The sequence below is a fragment of the Eremothecium cymbalariae genome, chromosome 2, assembly GCF_000235365.1.
Source record: "Eremothecium cymbalariae DBVPG#7215 chromosome 2, complete sequence".
In the NCBI taxonomy this organism is placed as follows: domain Eukaryota; kingdom Fungi; phylum Ascomycota; class Saccharomycetes; order Saccharomycetales; family Saccharomycetaceae; genus Eremothecium; species Eremothecium cymbalariae.
Window position 1 is genome coordinate 1,322,984 of NC_016450.1, and position 18,419 is coordinate 1,341,402.

At 39.0% G+C, this 18,419-nt stretch overlaps 7 protein-coding genes and 1 non-coding gene across 8 annotated transcripts; 2 read left to right on the plus strand and 6 right to left on the minus strand.

The window, feature by feature from the left end:
- Nucleotides 1-324: 324 nt before the first annotated feature.
- On the minus strand, nt 325-2,697 carry PET111 (Pet111p; the record flags this gene model as incomplete). Its single annotated transcript, XM_003645164.1, has 1 exon — nt 325-2,697. The coding sequence occupies one exon, from the start codon at nt 2,689-2,691 to the stop codon at nt 325-327; it is 2,367 nt and encodes a 788-aa protein (XP_003645212.1).
- A 532-nt stretch (nt 2,698-3,229) lies between these two features.
- Nucleotides 3,230-4,885, minus strand: ROY1 (Roy1p; the record flags this gene model as incomplete). The annotated part of the gene is made up of 1 exon (XM_003645165.1): nt 3,230-4,885. One exon carries the CDS (start codon nt 4,883-4,885, stop codon nt 3,230-3,232), a length of 1,656 nt encoding a protein of 551 aa, XP_003645213.1.
- A 447-nt stretch (nt 4,886-5,332) lies between these two features.
- Nucleotides 5,333-5,406, minus strand: Ecym_2687. The gene has a single exon. It is a non-coding gene; the product is annotated as a tRNA-Asn (tRNA).
- A 1,497-nt stretch (nt 5,407-6,903) lies between these two features.
- On the minus strand, nt 6,904-11,199 carry TRM732 (tRNA methylation protein TRM732; the record flags this gene model as incomplete). The annotated part of the gene is made up of 1 exon (XM_003645166.1): nt 6,904-11,199. One exon carries the CDS (start codon nt 11,197-11,199, stop codon nt 6,904-6,906), a length of 4,296 nt encoding a protein of 1,431 aa, XP_003645214.1.
- A 213-nt stretch (nt 11,200-11,412) lies between these two features.
- Ecym_2689 (uncharacterized protein) lies at nt 11,413-12,489 on the plus strand (the record flags this gene model as incomplete). Its single annotated transcript, XM_003645167.1, has 1 exon — nt 11,413-12,489. The coding sequence occupies one exon, from the start codon at nt 11,413-11,415 to the stop codon at nt 12,487-12,489; it is 1,077 nt and encodes a 358-aa protein (XP_003645215.1).
- Nucleotides 12,490-12,695: 206 nt separating this feature from the next.
- On the minus strand, nt 12,696-13,163 carry TIF11 (translation initiation complex factor eIF1A; the record flags this gene model as incomplete). Its single annotated transcript, XM_003645168.1, has 1 exon — nt 12,696-13,163. The coding sequence occupies one exon, from the start codon at nt 13,161-13,163 to the stop codon at nt 12,696-12,698; it is 468 nt and encodes a 155-aa protein (XP_003645216.1).
- Nucleotides 13,164-13,627: 464 nt separating this feature from the next.
- Nucleotides 13,628-17,014, minus strand: TPS3 (trehalose 6-phosphate synthase/phosphatase complex subunit; the record flags this gene model as incomplete). The annotated part of the gene is made up of 1 exon (XM_003645169.1): nt 13,628-17,014. One exon carries the CDS (start codon nt 17,012-17,014, stop codon nt 13,628-13,630), a length of 3,387 nt encoding a protein of 1,128 aa, XP_003645217.1.
- A 335-nt stretch (nt 17,015-17,349) lies between these two features.
- On the plus strand, nt 17,350-18,300 carry Ecym_2692 (putative endodeoxyribonuclease; the record flags this gene model as incomplete). The annotated part of the gene is made up of 1 exon (XM_003645170.1): nt 17,350-18,300. One exon carries the CDS (start codon nt 17,350-17,352, stop codon nt 18,298-18,300), a length of 951 nt encoding a protein of 316 aa, XP_003645218.1.
- Between the last annotated feature and the right edge of the window lie 119 nt (nt 18,301-18,419).

Sequence of the window (18,419 nt, forward strand, 5' to 3'; positions counted from 1 at the left end):
AATCTGTTTTAAACCTGTATACTTTTCTCATGAACTTGCAGGTCGACGCAGGTTAGGTAAGAAACATGATGCGGCACTAACTTTTTTGAACCCCCTTCCCCGTGTGGGACTAATAAAATGCAAAATACATTCAACGGGAATATCTAGAAGGACATAACTATTTAGAGCCATCAATATTAAAAGTAAAATATGCTTTAAGAAAAAATAAATAATACTCATATTGTGTAATTTAATCAGTACTTCAGCAGTCTATTCTATTGTAGAATTTTTGCTTCAGAATGGGGGGGGGGGTTAATTCCTGCGCCAGTGGAGGGAAAAATGACACTATGAGTGCCGGTGGTCTGAAGCAGACTCGGCAGCAGCAGCCTCCAAAATCTTTTGTTTTCTATAGACATGTAATTGTTCTTCGTATACCAAATTATTCAGCCAGGTTTTCATGAAGGTTATCAGTTTTAACATTTCTTCTAGGCCTTCTATCTTAACTTTAGCGTAGTTTATTCTCATGATGTCCACTTGATCATATAATTCTATTAACGTGGTTTTATTGGCATTTTTCGTTTCAAACAACTTTATCTGACGTTTTGTACTCGAAATCCAATATTTAGTAATATATGTGGAATATTGGTTTTCGTTAAACTCTTTGAGAGCATGCAGGAATTTTTCTGGTTCTCTCATTCTGACATATAGCATAAGTGCTGTTCTATAAAATAGATACAACTCATATTTCTTCGTTACATTAGTCAGTTTCTTGGCGTTAAGGAGTAATTCAGGAGCTAATTTTGTAAGACTGAACCTAGAGCATAGTAAGGTAAGCTGAAGATAGTTTTGAAAGTTTAACTTTTGCTGACGCTGCTGAACAAAGGTCAAAATTTTCTGTTGGGCAAGCTTAATAGCCTCAGCTTTGTCTCCATTTTGTCGTATTTTTAATGACATGGACTTGTAGATGTCATTTCTTAACTCCAATATCTCAATCTTTATTGGAATATACTTGTATGTATGCCGCAACTTGGTGCATAAAAATCTTATCATCCTTGTAATGCCATGGTTTACACAGTATCTTAACAGCATATAGTAAAAGCTGAAATTTGGTCTGATTCCTAGTCTTACTTGACCCATGATTAAGGAGCATGCCTTGTTGATCTTACGACGTTGCAAATATTCCACAACCCTTGATAAAATCTTGTAACTATTGTTCCCTGCAACTCTATATGCCTTTGTTTTGTCTCCAGTCATGTCAGGGTTCTTAGAGCATAATAAATTATTTACGCTAACTGGAAGCCACGGAAAAGTTCTACTGTACCATCTATCATTGTAAAGCAATTTAAATTCATTTTCCCATTCTTGTTTCAGCATTGGGTACCCTTGTACTGAACACATCCATATATAAGAAAATAACTGTCTGTTGAATTTCAAACCATTTTCCTTGGGGAGGACTGAGACATCTTTTAGGTATTTTGTGAGATCATGAAGTAACCCGTACTTAGCAAAGTAACTGCATACAATTTGATGATGAGTGTTGCTAATTTGCACTTCCGCATCGCTGTGAACTAAGGCCAAACATGTTTTGAGCATTTGGAAATTCCCAGCACTTGCAAACCACTTCATTAAACGAAAATAAATATACTTCTTAGCGCTGACATTATTTTTGAACAAATCCAAAAGCTTACGTATTTCCTTTTCTACCTGTTCTTTAGGCCACTTTTCTGCATCCAACTGTAGGATTAATTGGCCCACCATGCAATAATAACTCTTTTGATGTTCTCCGTTGATTAACTTTGGATGTCTTGATAAGTGGTTCCAATATACTATTCCTTTATCAAACCCGCCACGTTGTAATTCTAGTTGGACCATAGAAATTGTTTTAGGAGATGGCACCTGGTCAACTTTGTTTAACCACATTTCAAAAACCTCTTTCAATGTCCACAAATCATCATTCTTGATTGTAAATTTTAGGAATATAAGTAGGCAATGCTCGTTGATAGGGAAAACATCTCTATTCTGGGTCATGTAATTGAAAAATTGTCTGGCTGTAATGTAATTCTTGTTTTCTAACATTGCTTTCAATCCCATAGCGAGAAACGATGGACTTATATCAGGATATTTGATATATTGTTTGAAAAGTACTTCCACAACTGGGTAGTTTCCAACTCTGGATTGTGTGTCTATCATCAATTTTAAAAATGTGTGATAAGTTTCTGCAGACATATGGGTATGCAAAGATGACCAATCTAAGTGATAAGCCTTGTATATACGATCAATGTCATAAAACCTTTCTAAATCTTTCAGGGCAGATATGAGAACTATTAGCTGCTCCGGTTTGAACATTGTATATTTGGTCTTCTTAAGTATAACCACTTCTTGTACGGCTTTCAACTCTCCATACAAAAATCGCTGTCGCCATGAAGATTCAAACTCCTCATCAGAAACAATAGAGATGGTATTTTGATTCGACGTCCTTCGTCGCAATTCATTTGAGGTTAATCCTGCATCACCGATGACATGACGTGTAGTTGAAGGTTCCTGAAGAGTATCTTTAACCCAACTTCGTATTTCTTCACTATGTTGTTCCTTTTCAATTTTATAACTTCGCACAATATAACCATATAAATTAACCTTTATTCTACTCTTGTTGTGTCGGAACCACATTCGTTGAGTCTGTGTCAGAATAAGATTTCGACTTCTCGACCACATATTCTTTCAGCTTGATTTCATGAATGCCTTGTAATGATATATAATGCTCTGAAACGAATAACACAAATGATGGAATTATGGATTTGGAATGCACGTTAGTTGGTCTATTTACAAGTAGCTTAACTGCACGTTCCACGGTATTTTGCGTCGTATTAAAGGTTGTTCAAATCTTGTAGGAGAAGATCGGTGATATCAAATGTACTCGAGAAGCAAAGAATGATTTACTAAAGTCAAAGGGCAAAATAATCTGAAAAGTTAGGAATTTGGCTTGAGATCCTTTTAAAACTGGATCGGCTTTCCTACCGAGGTCTATACTTGGTGATGAGTGGTAATAGATGGCTAGCCAATGTTAATTTTTCGAAGGGCGAAAAATTTTGGAATGTCGAATCATAAAAATAATAGCACGTATCTCTGAAAGGACGCCGACAGGTGAAATAACCTTTGGTTTCAAAACAGCTCATAAAGATGACTCAACGTCTTTCTATATTCCTATATCGTATATATATTTATTTAAAACTCGCTTGGATATTTATGTACGTTAGTCGTACATTGAGTTGTAACTGCCTTTGGCATCACAGAGATAGTATACCCCAGAAAGAAGACATCTTCTCAACGACGGTAAAATCTTCACCAAATTGTCCATATAACCGTTTAAAAAATGTGATATTACTGTCACTAAATGAAGGTATACCGATTCATCATATAAACACTCGAAATCATGAAAATGGTTGAGTTGTTCGTAACCATGCATATTCCATGTATGTGATATTGGAGCCAAAGAAAATAATTTGATAGTCCAGTCAACTTCCGAGACAATCCTTTGAGACATGGCATCACCAGCGTAAGCAAAAAGTACAGTTGGAATTAGATCTTTGTACATACCTGATTTGGTACAATAAAATTGATGGTTCATGAGATATCGATCGAAAACATCCATGACATTTGAACAGAATATGCAGTCGCATCCATTCCACAGTAAGTCACACACCAGGATTTCGTATGCAGATAAAGACTGTAACACTGAAGGAGCAATTAGAGTGGTTAGTGAATGAAGTTTTGGCAGGGTGTGTGCATACAAAGTTCTCCGCCTGAGATAATTCCCCTCCACAGCATCAGTGATAATACCATTAAGCGGTGTATTGTGGCGGATGCTCAACTTGCGTAGATTATCAGAAACTTGAGGAATATGCAGAATAAACTTGCAGGCCCATAGATCCCATTTTTCTTCAGTACTATGACTGCCCAAAGTTGCAAAAGTTCGTTCAATCAACCCCAGTTCTTTCAATGATGGCAAACGGGCTGCTAGATCCATTACAAAGTTATCTGCGCAATCACAGTGAGACATCTCACAAGAAAACTCCAACTCCAGGCGTAGAAGCTTATTCAAAGGAACAACATCGCTCAAGTAAACTGATGTTAACTCTCGAAGTATCTTGTTGTAGTCATGCAGGCCATGTACATGACTGAACTTTAAAGACCGAAGGCCACCCAAAGAAATGCTTTCCGATTGTAAATATTGGAACAAACGTAATCCAGAAAACTCAATATCATCAATAAAGAGCTCCTCTATATTGGGCAATAACTTCGTTTTAACTCGATCACATAAACAATCTGCTTTAAATGAACTTGTAGTGAGTACCAGTTGTAGCGACTTGAGAGATTTGACGCAGCTTTCTGTTAATATATTTAAATCTTCAAGATTCACAATTCTCACACTGCTTAAATTCGACAGCTTTAGAAGTCTCTGATAGTTCGTTTGAAAAAGCATATCATCGCAAATACAAAAATTCTCAACTCTATCAAGTTCTAGTAGCTTGTCAATCAGCCGTTGTAGTAACTTGCGTCCAGAAAAAACATCAGCAAAGTTGTTTTTCTGGATTACCAACGTCTTTATCTCTACCAAGTGGGACGACTCCAGTAACCGCTCGATCCTGTCGTAAATCATTAAATCATTTTGGTCCGCAGTCTTCTTGATAGCCCTGTACCCGCTCAAATAAGTCCTGCCGCTATCTAATGCCCATCTATCATCCCTCAACACAGGATCTTTGCATATTACAATTGTATTATAAAGACTTGGAAGTGCAACCTCTTTACAGAACCACTTGCTTGTTCTTGCAAGATTAACTAAATCATTTTGCGTAAGGAACTTGCAGACCTCAGTGAATACAATTTTCAACTCTGCTCTGCTACCCATTTTCACACCACAATATTCCCCCGTTCGATCCACTCATGCAAAGAGGATGCAAAAGTACAGATATAAAATGATGATTCTGATTCTGATTCTAGAACTAGAACTAGTATTAAAACCAGAACTAAATATACCAATTTAAGGTTTTTCTCGAGGCTTTAAAGGGATATACTGAATATCTTATCTAATTTAACTATAAATATTAACTAACCCTTTGGCATTTCACCAAAAGAAAAACAAGATTTCTAAAGAAAACACTAAAAACAGTACAACCCAACGTACAAACGGTACCGTGTGTACGTACACTCCTGCACTTTGAGCGGTCAAAACATTCCATCACCAGACACTGTTGGATTTTCCTTGCTCGAGGAAATCGTTTCTTTTTACAGAATGCAGAACAAAACAAAACGAAACCTTTCCGGGAATTGTAAAAAGATATTCCGCAAAAAGTAACGACCTCGGTGAGGATTGAACTCACGATCTTGCGATTAACAGTCGCACGCCTTAACCAGCTTGGCCACGAAGTCTCACGTTCTCCTTGCATCTCCACCTAAACGTGCGCTAAATAAAGTAGCAAATTCATTTCTAGTCGTAAAATCAAAAGAGCACCTCTATAGTTAGGATAACAAGACAAAGAGACAGCGAATCAGAGTCGTTAGGAGACTATGAAGATGATAAGGAGACCCAGATCGCTAGATTAGACTAGATTGGAGTAGAGACCATACAGCCGGTAACTGATCCTCAATTAGCCCTCACGTGACGGGATCTTCAAGTAGCTCCACATACTCCCATTTTGTCCACTCTGTCCACCACCAGCATCATGCATATGATCGTCAGTTTATGAATTTATTATATAGGGATTATTTATTTATAGAATACTATTGATTAGCAACTTAGAGATAGATAAACAGGAAACAGGGAAAGAGTAGTACATTCTTCCATGGTATGCCAAACACAACCCTACCTGGCGACCGATAAGTAATCGTAGTAATTGGCAGCTACCGCCTAGATTTCTCGGGTGACTAACAAATCCGCATGATGTCATGTCAGATGATGTTTCTTAAAAAACAAGACTGTTATCCAAAAAGAGCTACAGGATATGTGCGGCTGGGTGCAGGGCCGTATATGGAAGGAACCGGCTTTCTCGAACTCCTCCTTCTCCAGCCATGGCCTTTCGAGATGGGGGACGCGCAGGTAGCTTCGCAGAGTAGAAAGATCCACCTGCGTTACAATACAATGGAACGGCATGAACAAATCGAGCGACAGTTCGAGGAAATAACACAATATTGTATTAAATCACTTACTTAGTTAGAGACAGACACAAACTATTCAATCCTACCTAAAATATCAAAAACACCCACCGCAGTCATCCCTCTAAGGTATAATAAAAGATCCTCGCGTGCAAAAACCACAAAGCCATAGCCCGCACAACTTGTGGAAAAAACTTAAGCGATAACACAAGTAATGTCACCAATCAATGGGATTTGTAAGTTGTCCTGGTCAGCTCTGTTGGACTCCTCGGTGGCGTAAACTGGTTGCATATCTGTTGGTTTGTTTTGTTTAATATTAAGCTATGTACTGTGTATATTGCTTGGCCTTCTAGAATAAAAGTAGAAAAACCCTCGACAGGTAGATTTAGAGAACCATGCGATTCATGGCCTTTTATATGTTTTCTGGTCGCTATGTTTTCGATGAGACGGCATATCGACAACAATAACCTGAGTTGGTGAACGACTCATGTCCCTTGGTTGGTCCGATCAAGGCAATATTCTTTCCTTTGCAGATGTAATTAATCGACTATGATCAAACTACAGTGTATCAACAGGCTACATGTGGTAAACTACAATTGCAGGAAAAGAAAAAAGGTGGAGAGCACTATTTAATCGAGTAGAACGGCAACTTCCTCGATAAAAATTATAGAAAAGTTATTGCAATTAATAAATAACATTTCATTGTATATTGTGCGTTGGGGTGAAGCGCTTGCTTTTCATGGGTGGAGTCAATTATGGTGAAAAGAATTCTTTCTATCCTAACATTCGGAAAACAGAGGGATGGCACTTCATAGCAATTAATCTATTGTCTATGAGCTCCAAATGTGTTGATGACAGCTGGGCAATAAGATTCCTTAGAATTATAATGAAATTGAAGATGTCGGGATCTGAACACCACCCTAAAAACCCGTCCGAACAAGAAAAGCAATCAACGTGATTAAGCAATCGAGATTCTAAAAATTTAATTAAATCTTCGACCTCTGTGGTACGTGGTTTGATGCTCCCCAACAAGAAAATGTAGTTAGTAGCAAAACTGATCGTGTTCCTGAATTGGTTATCATCTTCGATCGCAAATAAGCCCCTAAAAACGGAGGCTTCCTGTGGTTGAACGGAGGATAGATTGTTTTCCAGGTTACTTACAGCTTCGACACAAAGGTCAAGTATTACCCCAGGTTCAGCCGTTTCAGCAAATTTTCGCGTGAATAATTCTGCGGTAACCGATGCGCTAGTCTGCTGTTGCACATGGGTTAGTTCCAGATAATTCTTGTTCAAGAATATTGCTGCTGTAGTTCGTATATCCACGTCGTCATCCCAGAGGCTACAATATATTGCGTATAGCAACTTGGTTTTAAAGCAGTTATTGTCAACTATAATATTTGAGCTAGTTAATCTGTTGATTAGACAACACAAACTAGACATTCTGAAATGGTGAGGCATTTCATCCTGGCTATATTTCTTTGTCAGTGACCATAGTTTTTCATCGTCAGTATGGGATTTAGCACAGGATCCGAGTAAAGCTAATGCACTTGCTTGCATGCTTTCTGGTAAATTGCTATCTAAAATTGCGAAGAGTCTATTGGAATCCATCACCCTGCGTGATTTTTCCAAGGTTTTCAATACAACAGATTTAACGTGTGGATACACATCCCGAGCATCTACCATTTCCATTAACTTATTCTGAACTTCCGCGAATGAGGCTGAGGCGATGTTAATGCTAGATTGAATGTATTCTAAAGTGGCTAGCTGTACCTCAAAAAAGGGAGAGTAAATGCCCAAAAGAACAATATCGGTAATATGTTCCCGTTTCTCATTTTGAAGTATCACTTTAACAACTTCTGCCAACAGTAATTGTAAGCTACCATCTACAATGTAACGTTCATTTGCTTCAGCAAAATAATTTCCAAAGTGCCTCACCAAATTCAGTTTGTCGGATTCCAAGACATCAATACTGTTCTCCAATATTATCCTGACAACATCAACATATGCCTTTGCTGTCACGTTGCATGGGTTTTTCTTTCCAATATAATAGTTGTAACTCCGTAAAATAAAGTTGGAAAGTTTCAACGGAATTGGACGAGCATCCACTTTGCTCAATTCTAAAGTAACTAACTGTTTTACAGCTAGCAGACGGCCGTGTAACCTATTTTGATGCCTAACAGAGCATTTTCGGTTGTCTAATAATGATAGAGATTGTTGATATGGCTCCTCTATCAAAGCAGGTAATGCGCGAGCTGCCATTTCTCGAATTTTCCAATTTCTGTTCTCTAAACATTTCAAAATTTCCAATTTGAAAGCGTCTAAGCCATCATACCCTGGAGTAGGTTTCAACCTAGACAAAGTTGTCAGGACCAGGAAAATAGACTCAATCTCTGATTGCTCTGATTGAACAATCAGAGAATTGACAGTAGACGTAATCGATCTGGAGGTTGATGGTCTTGAAGTTATGTCGACAGATTCCTGTAATTTCTTTAACAATATTTCCCTAATACCTTTATAACGAGTGAAAAATAGCCTGGCACTTGTGTTTTTACCTATCTTCCCAAACAACCTATTTTGAAGCGCAGTGAACAACATAATGGAACAGTTCCGCATTGCCCATAGTGGAGATGTGAAGTTCTCCAGACATAGCTCCAGGGCAGGATACACGTATGGAGTACATGCTTCTGATAGTGTGGATTCAATGAATAAGGTTCTAATACAGTTAAGTGCGTTGACTTGAGGTAAATCCAACTTTTCTTCATGTTCTAAAATTGGAATGCGGGCAATTTCACTTAGTGATTCATATGTGTATTTCAACCACGGCCTTGACTTATTCTTCTCCGCTGCTAGAATTGCCGTTATTAAGAAGGGTAAGCCTCCTGACCTTCTCGTGATGTACTGGGTTTTTGTTTGTAAAGATTTGATACTTTCATTTAACCAAGCCTCCATTTGATTTGGTATATCTCTCATACACCTTTTACAACAGGATGCAAATGATGGAATTATGGATTGGAAAGCACCGCTGTGGCGAATCGTTGATAACTGATCTATTAATAACTCACCGCATTCTATCAGTTGCTGATTGGACATAGGAGCTCGTAATAATAACGTGCTAAATAAAGATGACGACTCCTTTATCGATTTAAATGCATAACTGGTAATAATTGCATCTGAAGTACCACCATTCAGATATTTTAATGGTAGATTTCCCTCTGGAGAATCATGGCATAATATTTCTTTGGCGGTGTTCCAGTTCTTCAAAACTAGATTAATGCAGGACTGTATCAAATACTCTGCTTCATTCGTGAACTCATATCTTACAAACAACACATTTAACGTGGTAAAGAGACCACTAACTGGGTTTTCCAAACTTTGCGTAAGATCTGATTCCGTGGCTGACAAATATGTGTCTAATTCATTAATAAGTTTAGTCATAAAGCCAATTTGATCTGTTGATATGCTAAACAAAAATTCCATAACCTTAGATCCACCATCGCTGTCTTTGTAAAAATTAAGAAGCTGGTACGCTTTTCTTTCTAAATCAACAGTATCCACCAAATAGTGAAATGGCTTTCCTTTTGGTGAATTAAATACAGTCAAAAGTAACTCTAAGGACCATTGTCGGATGTCGTCGTAATCATTTGTCATATTATCACATAAAAGACGAATCATGCAACCATCGAAGATTGATATACGAAATGGGAATTCCATCCTCTTTTTCGTATCCAAAAACTTTTCATCAACAACACTATCTACGCCTGAAAGAGCCAATGTGTTCAAAAACTTGTAAGCCAATGACTTTCTCTGATATTGCATCCCGGGGGCTATTTGCAACGTCATAAATTCAACCAAATACTGCAGAAACTGTCGAGCTTCCCCTACCTGTTTTAGCTTATCCTCTTGCTCATCGGGAAATTTGTTTTTAGCGCGCAGTTTCAATGCATCACGGTTTAATGAATAGGTAGAATCTCTAATGCGATTTATGAAATGCCTAAAAGAACTGTGGAAAGAGTTCCTGGTCTCGATATCAAAATCGACAAAAAATATTTGAAGATTCTTTTTGATGATATCAAATATATATGGTCTGACCGGTCTGGAACCCTTGGGAGAATAGGTCAGCACTTCAAAAGCTGCTAATTTGTATTGATCAATTGTCAAGAGGCTCGATAACTCATTCAATGAAATCAGTTTATTCTCATGAAATGGCTCCTCTTCAATAGCCAATTCCTGGCCAATTTTTAGTAGTGGCAACAATAATCCTGGCTTTTGTTGCAAATTGCGCCAAATAAACAAATTGAATGCTAACGGTGGGACACTTTTGAAAACGTTTGCCAAGACATAAATCCTCACACGTTTGGCGCACCGACTTTGATTAAGAAATTTAATAACAGGTGCCTCCCACAACTCTAGCCACTCTACCAAGGTATGCTCAGAGTAGTGATAGGTGTACAAGTTAATCAACAGGGTGGTAATGCATTTCCCTACCAGAGATGACAGAGAATCTGACCACATATAGCTTAATGAACTTTCGATAAACCCGGGTCGCAGTTCTAACACCATTTTCAAGTCCATCTTCGCGGCAAATGCATCTAACAGGAAATATAAAAACCTAATAAATGGACTGATAGACAATACATCTTCTATCCATAATTTATACACCGATAACACCTCGTCCTTATGAATCTCTTCCAAAAGTTGCAACATTTTACTAAACATGTGTCTCAACGAATTCGCCAAAGGTGCTCCGCCACCAGACCAGAAATCAATAACATATCTGAACAAAAAGGTCGCTCTTTCCAACGTCAATAACTGCTCCTTCAGCACAACCTCGTACCCTCCTCTCCCATTACTCTTCGTCAACAACTGGCGGCTTCTCAACATCCATATCCCTACAGCATCAGTAAGAACTAACCTCGTTTCGTCGCTTACATGATCCTCTTGGAGTGATTCAAAAATAGCCATAAAACTTCTTTCAAATCCCAATATAGCTCCATCGTAATCCAACTCAAATTGATCAGTCTTATAATTTATAAGCCACGATTTCCAATAATTGATGTCTGCAGCCATCATTCTCGTTCTTGCGCACCAAGATGGCAGTGTACTTAGCGCCTTCTTGCAAGCTTAAGTATACGTTGTATTTGTTCTAAATGCGATGATCTTTTTTGTTTAATTAACGACAGTTTTTTCGCATAAAATCGGGTCATCTTGCTGCTTGGTCGTTGCGCCTCACATGGTCAACAACGTGAAAGTGAAGTGTTCGATAGACTGTTCCAATAGATTATAATGGAGGACAAGTATATTGGGCTAATATTAGCCGTGACATCATCGATAGCCATAGGCAGTTCGTTTATCCTAACGAAGTTGGGGCTTAATGCAGCATCTGAGCAAAATAACTTTCATGGGGCAGGGTACGACTACCTTAAGAGCCCAATTTGGTGGGGAGGAATGTTTACGATGGTTATTGGTGAAATAGCTAATTTTGCAGCATATACTTTTGCACCAGCTATTTTGGTTACACCTTTGGGTGCGTTGTCAGTTATTATTGGGGCAATATTGGCAGCAGTTTTTTTGAAGGAAGAACTTGGAATTCTGGGTAAACTTGGTTGTGGGATTTGTTTATTAGGGTCTATCATTATCATATTACATGCGCCATCTGACAAGGAGATTAGCACGGTAGAAGAGATTTTAGAATATGCTAGACAACCTGCTTTTGTTTTCTATACAATCATTGTGATCAGTTTTGCGTTGTTTATGATATATCAAGTCGTGCCAAAGCATGGCAACAAAAACCCTATGGTCTACATCTCTATATGTTCTACAATTGGGTCTATATCTGTGATGGCGATAAAGGCGTTTGGGATTGCAGTGAAGTTAACTTTGTCAGGAAATAATCAGTTTACTCATTTGACATCGTATTTCTTTATGTTGGTGGTAGCGGTATGTATAATGACACAGATGAACTACTTCAATAAGGCTTTGGATCAGTTTGACACTTCTATAGTCAACCCATTATACTACGTGACATTTACTACTGCGACATTAACGGCTTCCTTTATTTTGTTCCGAAACTTTGATGATAGTAATACGAAGGACTCTATCTCATTGATCTCTGGTTTCTTGATTATCTTCTCTGGAGTTTACCTATTGAACCTGTCTAGAAAGAAGAACCACGATCACATATTCAGTGAACAGGACGATGTGGTTAATATTCCATTAGATAATAACTTTGGTGGGTTCACAGTAAGGAAATCCCTGCAAAGGGAACGTATCAACCGTGCCATCTCTCAGTTTTCTCCAAGTGAGGAAATGGTTCATTTGACACATAACAGCAGGGATAGCGATGACGATTTTGAGGTTTGAAAAATTGTCCATATCTGTTTAAATTCAATATATGTGCATATACAAACATGTATGAGTTTCACATCGGGACTTGTGATATACTAGAGGATAAATAGTCGCAATTGGCTAACTAATTGTACAAATACATATTATGCGAAAAGGGGGCAGTGAAATAAAAAATATTCGTTTTGTGTTTTATGAATTCTATCAGTTGAACTGAGTTTTGATTAGATGTCATCAATATCGAATTCATCTCCGTTCTCGCTTTCATCATCTTCGTCTTCGTCAGCGTGACCAAATTCGAAGTTGACATCCTCATCAGAATCGAACCCAAAGTTATCAGTCTCATTGATTCTGGCATTTTCAGGTAGTTCACCTTGCGTCTTTAGCGTTCTAGCCTCGTCCAGATTGTATTTATGGACCACATCACATTGGTCATCCTGGAAATCTCTTAACGAAACTAAAATAATGTCACCCTGAGACATCCAAACTCTTTTTCTTAATTTCCCTCTGATATGAGCCATTCTCTTTATACCATCAAAGCAAGTAGCTTCCACACGACCATTACCCAACATTTTGGAAATTTGAGCATACTCTTGACCTTCATCTTTGTAGATCAATTCACGTTTTGGTCCATCAGTGTCATTCTTACCTCTTCTACCTTTTTTACCACCCTTAGTATTCTTCTTACCCATTGCGGCCTGTGCTTTGACGTATTAATTCCAATTATATATATGGGTATTAGCAGTGTTCCACTAAGCTATTTTAGATGCGTTGCATATATCCAGACGAGAATTTTGGAAAATTTTGCACTCGTTTTTAGTGATTATTTTGGTGATGCCCTGGGCTCGAAAGACGGACAAGACAACGGTTGGTATTAGGATAATTTGGAGCTATTTGTTGTCCTGAAATCTTCGTCCGATGAACGGTGAGGGTTATTAGTTGGTTATGGTTTTTGTATATGTAATATGTAAGATTTTTCTGACGAGAAACGGATTTTAGGATTTTGTTGTCACGTCGTTGTGTATTTATTGAAATATAATGTTGAATGTAGCTTCCGCTTTCAAAAACTAGGTTGGCTTGTATGCAAACTGAGTGAAAATTATAACATAAATAAATAACTGTATATAACGACGGGATGGTGTTGTTTACTTAGTCACTATAAGGCTGCTAAACGACCTAAGGTGCCAAATAGTTCATTCAGACCTTGGACATGCTCCTTGGCATATGTAGTGATGGCGTTTCCATATGCAATTGTGTAACAGTAAGAAATTTCCCCTCTTTTAGCCAGGTCATTTACATATTGGAATAACGGTTCAATGATTGGCGAGGACGAGCCGCTCACAGAGAGGAAGTCTACCAGGGTAGACGACCTGCTCTTGGAGATATAGCTTGCATTGGTGGCGGCGCTTGATTGCTTGGAACTGGTGGTGCTCGAAGAAGATATTGCTGGGATAGCAACCGGACTCATCAGAGGTGATGCCAGAGGGGTGTCGAGCGGGGTGGAATCGGAGGTATCACTAATGGTTGCATAATGGTTCAAAGTAAACTGGATGGCTTTTATAGCCAACCCAGACTGTTGCACGAAAACAATGTTTTTATGGACATAAGCATGAACGCCTCTATCACCAAATAGGGTATTGACATGAGTAATGGCGTCCCCAACCACATTTGAGACACGATCTTGATCTTCAGCGTTCTCTGTATGGAACTTGATCATGGTTTCACCCTTCTTGTAGTAAGAACCAGGAAGCCTTTCGACTTTATCCTCAAAAACCTTTACTATATCTTCTTTCCAAGACACATCCTCAACTAGATTGTACCACATACCACTGACTCTGATAAACGCGCCATTTTCAGCGATTAAGCCAATGTTTGGAACACGACTATATAGCCGCTCTAACATTGAACGGGAAAGGGAATTCAGAACATAGACGATATTCTTAGTACAGAGCTCAGTAAGGACAGCCAACGTACGTGCAGTAGGGGGCTCGGAAATCTTTAAAATAAACATACGCCTTTTTGAATTGATAAATCCATTATTTATCTTAGCAAAAGAAAGATTGTAAACTTTAGATCTTTCTTGGTTAGCTTCCCAGGAGCTAGAAATAATGTTTAAAGATGAGACGATCCAACGATCTGAATCATGAGTAATAACACTCTTATACATCTTTTTCCAACGACGCCTCTTCTCCTCTTTGGATAACTCAAGGCCTACCTTAATAGTTTGCGCTACTTGTCTAATGTCCCAAGGGTTTATCAAAAAACAACCGGGACTCAATACATGAGCACTACCGGTAAATTCCGACAACACGAGGGGAGCGTTCTTTTCTTGGGAACAAACAATAAATTCGTGACAGGTTAAATTCATCCCTTCTCTCATCGTGCTAACAAGGAACATGTCAGCTTCACTACTGAGCGCCAGATATTGTGGAAATTGCAAATCTTGATGCAAGAACACCACTGGTTGGCTAACACTTATGTCCCGTGACATAGCGTTGATCCTATCAACAACTGCCATAATTTCACATTCTAGTTCAGAATCGTAACCAGAGCCCAGGCAAATTTGTATGAGTACGACTTGATCAATATACTCGGGATTATCCTTCAAAAATCTTTCATAAGCTAACATTTTCTTTCGTATCCCACGAATCCTATCAAATTGATCACGGCTAACAATCAACTTTTTGCCTGCCCAACGTTCACGGATTAGCCTTCTCCATTCTATAGTACGCTCTGAATTAACTTGTGGTTCTAAATCAAAGACATCAACTCCAATTGGAGTGCTTTCCACGGCAATAATACGTCCCTTATATTTCAAATTGTGAGAGTCCACATCAGCCATTAACAACCTGTTTGCTGTTTGTTGAAAATGTCTGGCATATTCCTCTGTTTGGAAGCCAACAGAGTTAGCACCTAATATGCCTTCAAGAATCTTTTCCCTTTGAGCAAAGCACTTAAAAACCTCACTACTTGGAAATGAAACATGCAAAAAGAAACCAATCTTCGCATTTGGTAACACTTTACGCACCATACCAGGAACAAGCATTAAATGATAGTCATGAACCCAGATAGTATCACCATCCTGATATGAATCCACAATTCTATCAGCAAACAGTTGGTTTAAACTTCGATAATAATGCCACGAATGATCTTCAAAGGCTTTTGAATTGGGGTTATCTGGAATCTGGTAATTTAGAGTTGGCCATAAGATCTGCTTACAAAAATTCTTGTATGCTCCTTGAAACGTAATATCATCTACTATAACTGACCTGGAGTGAAAACCATTTGACAACTGACCAGTTATATTATTTAAAACCTCTCTAGGTATTGAATCAGTAGGTATTCCGACGGTACCAACCCACAAAACAGGCTGATCGATCGTCTTCTCTAACAAAGCAGTGCTTAAAGCGTTTTTGAGACCACCATTACCTTTAATGCTTGGGACAATTTTCCAAGGTGCTGTTTTAAAAATGTTCCGAGAATTTAAGAGCAATTCAGCTCTCAGTTTAGCATTTATTGAACAACCACCAAACTTGGGGACTCTATTACTGTGCTTACCATTATCATCAAGGGCCAAGTCGTATTCAATTGAAACATCACTGTCGTGTTCATTAACAACAGGCTCCTTGGCCGATGATTGTGGCTGTGGAGAGTCAGCAGAATTTTGTTCCTTCAAATCTTGATCTCCATCGTCATATAATTTCAAAGGGTACTTTAAACTGGAATGGGTATTAGTTGTTGGAACGGTACCTGAAGATTTACGGGGCAACCGCCTCATTGCAGGCAGGTTTATATGCGGTTGCTTTCCCTTCTGTACTCCGGAGACGCTACTGCTCACCTCAGGGAGCTGTCTTGACCTAGGAGTAATTACAGTGCTTTTCACGGTACTGCTGGTGATATGTTTATTTCCCTCCAATGCTGTAGTAGAAAGATTCCCTGCTAGCACTGATTGGTAAAGAAGAGACTTATTGACATGCTTCAAAAGGGCTGCTGTTGAGTCTACATTGTTAATTCCCGCGCCCAGCTGCTGCCCACTTGATAACGATTCACTAGCAGGCGACGACACAGTTGAATATACCTCCGATGAAATATCTGTTTCCTTAAGCTTGTTTACTGCTCCTGAAGCAAAAAATTCCTCCACAGAAGTATTCCCATGGTTATACACGTGATTCACAGGTGTTCCTACTGCCGAATTAGACGCATTAGACGTAAGATTCTCCATAAAAAGCTGCGAACTAATCACCGACCGAGATCCACTCATTTTGGCAGCTTCGCAGCTTACAGAACTGACAATAGCCACCTCTTCCTCTGTTTCTATATTGTGATCAGCGCATGATGAGAAGGGCGAAGTCAAAGAATGTGCAGACGACGGATTCTGAGGCTTTAAACCGACACCACCAGAGGGCTCAGAAGAGTTCTGACCACCCGTATCTGCATTTTTGGAACTCTTAGCCTCATTTAAACCAGCTTCCTCACCTTTAGAAGTAGTGATTTCAAACTGAGGTTGAAATGGGAGGAATAGCGACGCAACAATAACAACCATTTTTCAATCATATAAACCCTTCAAAGCAATCTAAACCTTGGAGAACCCTGGAATACCGTCTATCTCACTTCAACAGTGCAAAGTTTTTCAAATAAAGCAAAGTTTGATCTTTTACAGTTGTTTACTCACCTGATAGTTATCCCCCTTGTCCCCCTTGTTGTTCGAGAATGCCTTGCCAAGGGAAGGAAGCGCTTGCATGAGAACATCTTTACACCATTAAATATCACGTGGTTCAATAAAGAGGCTTAAATAAGAGTATAGTGGTGCAAGTTGTTTATACTATCTACATTAAGGACGCCAGTCGCAATACCTATGAAGATCAGCAAAGCTCTTGGATGGTGCAGTACATTGATAGTCACTGTCACCTGACTACTAGTAGTCAAGATGGAGGTGTAGGACGACAGTATGAGGTGGACCATACTGAAATGCAGCTGTATGTTATGTCATGCAATGCGTTGGACTGGAAGGCATTGAAAGCTGTTGGAGTAAAGCAACAAGACATTGTGGTTGGGTTTGGTGTTCAGCCTTACTATTCACATCTGTTTAGGTTAGGTGGGGGTGCAAGTGTGAGCAAAGAGGAGCATTACAAGGGTGTGTTGGAAAGTAAGGATGGGCAGCAGTTGTGTGAGGTCATCGGGGTGCTGCCGGAGCCCATTAATATAGAAGAGTATATCACAGGTGCATTTGAGGAGTTCGGGGAACAAATCCGATGCATTGGAGAGATTGGGCTTGATGGAGCGTTCCGTTTGCCGTCAAATGGATTTAACCAGGAGGATAGTACCGGGGATGCTGTCGGGCTCACCAACGTGCGGGTTAGAATGTCGCATCAAGTGGCAATTTTCAAGAGATTTTGTGAGGTGGCTGTAGCAAAACGATTACCAGTGTCTATACATTCCGTGAGGTGCCATGGGAAGATGTTTGAACTATGTAGAGAATTACTGCTCCCTCATGAAGAGGTTAAAATTGATATGCATTCCTATTCAGGAAGTGTAGAATCTGTCAGTACTTGTTGGCTCAGATGCTTCCCCCAGAACAGGATCTATTTTGGCATCTCTAAAATACACTCTTTAAAGAACTATGCCCGTGGACTAGACTTGCTTAGATCGATTCCATTGGAATGCTTGCTTACTGAGACTGATTTGCCAGTTAATTCAACACCCGCACAAATACTCAAAAAAAATATTGAATATGTAATAGAAGCAATAAGAGCATCACATAAACTGGCGTCTACTCACGAAGCAGTTGCTCAAATTTATGAAAACTCCTGTAGGTTTCTTTCTGTGTAAAATGTCCGTAACCCACTTGTCAATTTCAGTCAAGTCCCCATCTGCATAAAAAATGTTACCTTCCATTTCCCTGCGTACTTCACAAAAATTCTATTCACTAACAAGCAAACATTACGATA